Source organism: Aplysia californica, unplaced genomic scaffold, assembly GCF_000002075.1.
Source record: "Aplysia californica isolate F4 #8 unplaced genomic scaffold, AplCal3.0 scaffold00057, whole genome shotgun sequence".
NCBI classification, from domain to species: domain Eukaryota; kingdom Metazoa; phylum Mollusca; class Gastropoda; order Aplysiida; family Aplysiidae; genus Aplysia; species Aplysia californica.
This window is the reverse complement of record NW_004797327.1, coordinates 1990748-1998396: the sequence shown is the minus strand read 5'-3', so window position 1 is coordinate 1998396 and position 7649 is coordinate 1990748. Positions and strand designations below refer to the sequence as shown.

General features: G+C 46.2%; 1 protein-coding gene across 1 annotated transcript in view; it reads right to left on the bottom strand.

Moving 5' to 3' along the window:
- LOC100533313 (glutamate receptor subunit protein GluR2) overlaps positions 1–7649 on the bottom strand; it is a gene marked incomplete at both ends in the record, with an annotated part of 127725 nt that overhangs the window by 45230 nt on the left and 74846 nt on the right. The window contains 1 exon segment of the mRNA NM_001204611.1: positions 5473–5697. Coding sequence (NP_001191540.1) covers positions 5473–5697 — 225 coding nt within the window.

Below are 7649 nucleotides of genomic sequence, written 5' to 3'. Positions count from 1 at the left end.
TCACCCCTTCATCTCCCCTCCTTCACCCCTTCATCTCCCCTCCTTCACCCCTTCATCTCCCCTCCTTCATCCCTTCATCTCCACTCCTTCACCCCTTCATCTTCACTCCTTCACCCCTTCATCTCCCCTCCTTCATCCCTTCATCTCCCCTCCTTCACCCCTTCATCTCCACTCCTTCACCCCTTCATCTCCCCTCCTTCACCCCTTCATCTCCACTCCTTAACCTCTTCATCTCCCCTCCTTCACCCCTTCATCTCCCCTCCTTCACCCCTTCATCTCCCCTCCTTCATCCCTTCATCTCCACTCCTTCACCCCTTCATCTTCACTCCTTCACCCCTTCATCTCCCCTCCTTCATCCCTTCATCTCCCCTCATACACCCCTTCATTCCTCTTCCCCAACTTCCCTTTCCCTCTCCGCAACCTCTCCCCTTCCTTTTCCACCTCCCCTCCCCTTACCGCCCATATCTCCCCTCCCCTGAGTTTTTTCAATGAACGGATGAAACGACTTACTTAAAAAAACAAAACAAAAAAGACGAAAGGGGTGAAATTAATATAAAGGACACCGATATGACACTACCCTCCCCAACCCCAGCAACCCTCCCTCAACTTAACCAAACTTCTCCACAACTATCAAAATGATTATCGAATAGATTCATTTATTTACTTGCATAATCTAGACACTTTAGGTTCAGACTGCAGTATCTAAGACAGACAGACAGAAAAACAGACAGACAAACAGAGAAACAAACAAACAGACAGACAAACAGACAGGCAGACAAACACACACACAGACAGACAGATAGACAGACGCACCAGTATAGTGGTAACCACTCTTGTCCTGTTCACATCCAGCTGTACCCTGTTGGCCTTGGGTCGTGTGACAGACAGACAGACAGACACACACACACACACACACACATACGTGTTTTGAGGTCATTATGTGGACATTGCCCCAAACCTACATTATGTGGACAACCCATATCATCCAAAGTTATGGGTGGAATCAATCAATATTTGCAGTGTAAGTCCACTATACAAAAACATCATTGTCCACCAAATTTCAAGAAGCTACCTAAATTTTTAGTCCAGTATGTTTTTTTACTAACGTTAGTGGGACATTGCATTATGTGGACTTTACGACCTCCTGACCTTTTGCACAAAGGTACGCAAATGGTCCATTATTGAGACTTCCGGAGCATAAAAGGTTTTTAAGGGCTTTGGGTGCCTATAGTGTTTATTAATTCACCCATGGGTTGGGGATATATAAATAGACCCACTGTCCCTGGGATCCATGAGCAACATCTTCTTTGGTGCATTTTCCTTTTCTCCATCCTTCTTTCTCCTTCCCCTTCTTCTATCATTTCTTCCACCGCTTACCCCGTGTGCAGCAAAACTAGAGGTCGTCCATCCCACAAAATGGGCGCCTCGTTGACCGTGGGGTGCGACCTGTGGAAACTGAGTAACTGGAAGTTGAAGTGAGATCAGTCTGCGGACTGTCCCTCGCCAACACACCGCTTTGACCCACTTTTTCCTCTTAGACGGGAGGATGGGGCGGCTTATGCCACTTAATCGATTTGGAGCTGAAGCCCCTCCAGTTTTTCCTTGGGTCAATCTTGATGGGAGGATCTAGTACACTTTCGTGGAGAGTATAACTCCGGAGTAGCTCTGGCTCAGCTCTGGTCATCCGAGCAATGTTTCCTCTGTTTCACTCAGTGGTGGGAGGGGAGCCCCGGATTTGAAAAGCTTTCCAACACACATTGAATCCCCAAAAACATTCTGACCCATCCCCAGTCCCCAACGATACAAAAAAGTTTCGGCTCGTAGAAGCGGGTGTAGCCACCGAGCCGAGTAGACAACCAGGAAAACCGACCTTTACTGCTGATTGTGCTGTCCCTCCTCCCAGGGAGCTTCCGGAACAGCGTACTTGACCATCCGCAATTTTGATGCACAGAAGAAGATCACAAATCGAACCCTTTTCATGACAGATGCTTTAACACAGACACTGGGATACATCCCCGCCGACGTCCAAAAACTGTTTTCTGGTGCACTCCTTGTATATGAAACTGAAATAACTGGACCCCTGTATCTCATGATGTTCCATGGTATTCCTGTGAATCTTGGAGACACAAGAAGTGCAACTGCTTGAAGAGCGTCGTCCGCAGTCATGAGATGAAAGGCTGCTCTTCAGAAAAAAATGTGGCTATATTGTGAGGGTGTGGTCGAAGCCCGCTAGATGACACTTCGGCGGGGCGAGACCGCCCTTGAAAGGAACACAATTGTTTTGACTTTCGATTCGTGCTGCCTACCAGCCACTGTTCGGGCAGCATACTTGGTCCTGGACGCGCTGCTTCAAGTGCCAGAAGTTTGGCCGTAGCCAGTCGTGATGCCGACACGCAGACGTGTGTACTCGTCGTGGCAAGACCGGGCATCCTGAAAAGGTATGAAAGGCTAGTTCTTTCTTTCTTTCACAATTGCCACGGCCAACACTTGGTTCCAAGGACGCACCATCCAAGAGTACAAAGCCCGAAATGGCTGCTCATTTCAGAAGGCTCGAAAGATTGTCTACTCGACAGTTATGACCCCGGTCCCTGGTCGGTTAAACGCAAAGGCAGTCCAGTCCGGTCGGTCTCGTGATCAGCCAGTACTTTTACTGCCAAACTCAAAGAGCCCGTGGTCGACAGGCGAAACTGCAATAAAAGCTAAGAAGGTCCCTCCTACTCCTGTAGTAACCACCTTCGAGGGGCTACTCGTCAACTGTTTCAGAGTTCTAGGGGAGGATGAGGTGGACTCTTCCTCCGTCCCCTCTTCTTCTCTCTCCCCACGCCCCACCCCTCTGATGGTGTGTGAGGTGCCCCCTCCCCCTCATCCAGCCCCTCCTCCTTCTTTCCAACTCCCTTCATCTGCCCTACCTACCCGTACCCCTCCACCAGATATCCCTCCCTTAGGAGGATGACACCTCCGATCCGGGAAGGAAGGAAGCCATCACTCCCTCCCCAAGTCTCCCGGTTGGGTGCTGCCCAATCAAGGGCGGCAGCCGAGCAAACCCTCTTCTTCCTCCACAAGGAGGAGTCAGAGCTCAGAGAAGACGGGACCTCTGTGCTCCAAATCTGTAAAAAAAAAAAAAAAGGTCTAATGGCGGTCCTGCAGTGGAATGCCAGAGGACTCCGACCTTCCATTCTAGAATTGCAACACATACAGGTTACACTGTGCCCACTTGTGGCCTGTGTCCAAGAGACAAAGTTCGCCCCGGCTTCAAACATTTACTTAAAAACTTCTCATCATCATATTCACGCCGAGAACCAGACAGCTTCTGGTTGAACCACTGTCTACGATACATCGACAACAACACCCTCCACAGACAAATACATGTACATCTTATGACAACCGTCGAGGCTATTGCTGTATGGGTCACCCTGATAAGACCAATCACGATCTGCTCCATATGTCCCGTCAAATTACCCTCTCAAATTTCCCAGCTTAATGACTCAAACACCAAGTCCCCAGACCCTTTATTTTAGTAGGAGATTTTAATGTACATAACCTCCTTTGGGGATTTTGGCAACAAGGAAAACAACAATAGAAGACTTTTTTTTATATTTCAAAACAACATCTGTCTTTTAACTGGTAAATCCTCAACTTACTGAAACAAATCCTTAACACTTCATCCATCGACCTTTCTTTCGACTCCCCTGACCTGGTCCCAGATTTTGAGTGGTCTGTGCTGGATGACCGTGCGGATCATTTCCCAATATTTCTCAAAAACAATAACCTCCAACACCTCCAACACAAACCGACCCCCAGAGCGCTTTAACTTCAAAAAGCATACTGGGACGGGTTTGTTATTGGATGCTTCCATATTTTGAACCCCACTTTCAGCCTCAACTACCACTAATTTCACGAACCGATTCCAGAAATGTGTCACCCGGAAAACTAGGTACGGTTTTCTGGGGTGTGTGGTAATGTCATAGACCCCAAAGAAAACGAAAGCAGCAAAAATGCTCCACCCCGAAGCCTCCATATTTTTCTGCGGAGGCCACTGCTATTGACTTGGCGTTAGACTCTGTAGAAAATTCTCCCAAATTATCGTTTCTCATTCTGTCCGATGCCTTGTCTTGCCTCACTCCACCCACCAATCTTCTTCACTTCACCTTCACCTATCCCGCAGACCGAATGTCCGTTGTGGTGCTATTGAAGATTTGGCCACCAGCTTCCTCCACTCCTTCCGCTCTTCAGATTTCCTGAGCGTGTCTTTGAGGTCCAGGCCTGTCTGTTCCTTGATTTTGTCCTTCCAACTCTCCATCGGTCTGTCTCTGCTCCTTTGCCCCTGGACGCTGCCTTGCAAGATCATCTTGGCAAGGCCGGATGAACGGATGATGTGTCTATGCCATTGCAGTTTGCATTTCCTGACCAAAGTGAGAAGGTCAGGGTATGGTCCAATTGCATTTTTGATCCGTTGTTCGACTTCATCATTTGTGATGTGATCTTTTTATGAGATACTTTTCGGAAGTATCTCATCTCCACAGCTTTGATCCTTTTTCTTTCACAGTCTGTATTCAAGGTCCAGGATTCACATGCATACAATTCTCAGATCTGTAAAAGTCATTAGCCTGTATTCTAAAAAGTAGATAATTTTTGTTTTAAAATGTAAACATCTGTTTTTATTTTCTAATCTTTTAAAAACAAGATTATTTTTTTTACCATGAGATGTTTTCCTTTACTTTAAAAGTAAAATATAGCCGTGCAGTGGGCTGTTGTGAATGCAATCAACTTGTGTTTCGTGTGTGCATGTGGCCTTAAGAAGTTGCTTGCGCCGTAAAACTCTCATTAAACTAACTGCAGAGCGTTGCTCCATGATGTACAGCAGAGCAAGCTTCTGGATTCCAACTCGTAGCTGGATCCGCCACGTGCCGTCTCACACACACACCCGGCGATACACAAATCAGAAAGCTACTGTCGTTATGTGGACACCAAAAATTCTGCACACACTCGAAGTGTGTATAGCGTTGTGTTTAGAAATAACGAAATAACAGCGTTATTCGGACGGGAACCAAATTCAAAAATATTTTAACACATGATGTAATTTTTGGCGGGAAATGCGATGGTGACCTTAAAACATTATGTGGACGTCTACATAACGGGGCATGTCTACATAAGGTGAGTGTGCAAATATACGATTGTCTACATAACTACGCAAAGACACACACACACACACACACACACACACACACACACACACACACACACACGCACACACACACACACACATGGACGTGCACACACACACGCACACACATACAGACGTACCAGTATGGTGGTGACCACCCTTGTCCTGTTCACATCCAGCTGTGCCATGTTGGCCTTATGTCGTGTGACTAACAGCTAGACAGACAGACAGACAGACAGACAGACAGACAGACAGACAGACAGACAGACAGACAGCCATACAGACAGACAGAAAAACAAACACACACACGGACGCACCAGTATAGTGGTGACCACCCTTGTCCTGTTCACATCCAGCTGTACCCTGTTGGCCTTAGGTCGTGTGAGGTTGGTGGTCAAACCCAGAGTCTCCGACCACGAGCCCACCTTCCTCAGGGGGTTCCTGTAGTCCAGCTGCATGAGGTCAAGTCTGTGACCCACTCGCTGACCGTGGCTGTTGATGGTCAGTGGGCCTGTGATCCCGGTGAAGTTGCTCTGTAGAAGATAGAGGAGGTGCGAGGGGAGTGGTGTGGGGTTGTTTGTGTTAGTAAGAGTTTTACGTACGCACTTGCAACACAATATTATGCGTCATAAAAGTGCTGAAGATTAGAGGTCTTACGAGCGTACAAGAAAGTATCAAACACAATATATAAGGAGGGGAGATAATGACGACATTTTAATGTTTGATAGGAAAGAAGTTTATTTTGGTAAGAGTTTTACGCGCGCACTTTCAACACAATAAGGTTACATATAAGTGCCGAAGATTAGAGGCGTTACAAGATAGTAACAAACACAAAAGAGAAGGAGGGGAGATAAATACGATAGGTGTTTGATAGGAAAGAAGAAGCAAACCACACCAGAGTACCCGCCAACCCCCCATGTGTGGGGTTGTGGGATTGGAGATTGAGGGATGGGAGGATAACTATACGCTCTCTGGCCGTCTAGGAGGATAATGATATTGGTGTTGTTGGGGGATGTGGACAAAAGGAGTGGGCTGAAACGATTGTGAAGGTTGTGTGGTGAGTGTTGAGGTTGGGGGGGAGGGGGGTGGGGAGTGTGGGATGGGAAGATAATAACGTTTGTGAGGCAGCGTGGGGGAAGGGATGGGGTGAAAGGGTTGTGAAGGTAATGGGGTGTGGGTTGAGGGGGGGGGTGAGGTTATTTGGGGAGGGGGAAAGGGGTTATGGGAGGTGAGATCATGGTGGAGGTGGGATTATGAATTAAAAAGAGGATGATTTGCTTTGTTTTAGCGCTAAACATTCATGGGTAAGAGGTCATGGATGCTCATTTGAGTGCACTTAAGCCCAAACTCGTATACACACATTTTGTACTCACATACAATCACACATAAATACACTTAATAATTTTCTTTCTCTAATGCCTTTTTATACACTGACATGCACACACAGTTTTCCCCTATTTCTCTCTCTCTCACTCTCCCCCCCCTCTCTCTATCTCTCTCTCTCTCTCTCTCTCTCTCTCTCTCTCTTGCTCTCTCATTCTCCTTCTTTCTATCCATTTCTCTGTATTTCTCTGTATTTCTCCCTCTCGCTGTTTCTCTTTACACTTACATGCACACATAAAGTCTCCCTCTCTTTCTCTCTTCCTCCTTCCCTCTCTTTCTCTCTTCCTCCTTCCCTCCCCCCTCTCTCTTTTCTCTCACTCTCTCTCTACACACACACACACACACACACACACACACACACACACACACACACACACACACACACACACATGTACGCTCATACACATGCTTAACCAAGTTGTTAGAAAAAACAAAACAACATATTATCTGTTCCTCTTCAAGCATATTACCGTACTTAACATGTAATAACGTACCACGCACTGGAGTCTTTCCTACGACTCAACGTGTTAACTACAAGAACCTCCCATCCCCTACCCCAATCCCCTATTAGCCCCTATCCCCACACACACCTCAAACCCAACACAATAAAACAAAAAAAAGGAAAACAAAATTAATTATCAATAAATATAAACCGTCCCAACAAATAAACAAAAAGAACTAAACAGTTCCAGGGATAGTTTAGATATTGCCACGGAGAAAGGCAGAGAATATTACTTGTCTGGGAATCCCACGCAATAGGCGTAAATAATGCTATTGACGAAAAAAAGACAAACTGGCAAATTGGCAACTGGATTAAATTGGGGTAATTATCTTGGCCAGGAGGGAAATGCATGAAGAAGCCAAAAGTTAAAGCAGTGGAGGAGAAAAAAAATGGTATTACACTGGCATTTTCTATCTTGATAATTTCTTCTAAATTAAGAGAGCTCAAATCGTTTAATGCATTCAAACGTCAACTTCAATCCTTTTTGTTATTAAGGTTATAGAGACATGGTAATATCTGAACTTTTAGTCAGAGTGCAGTGTACTGTTTGTGTTGTGTTACTCCTTGTTTTCTTTTTTTTTTGGAGAGGTGGAAGGGGGG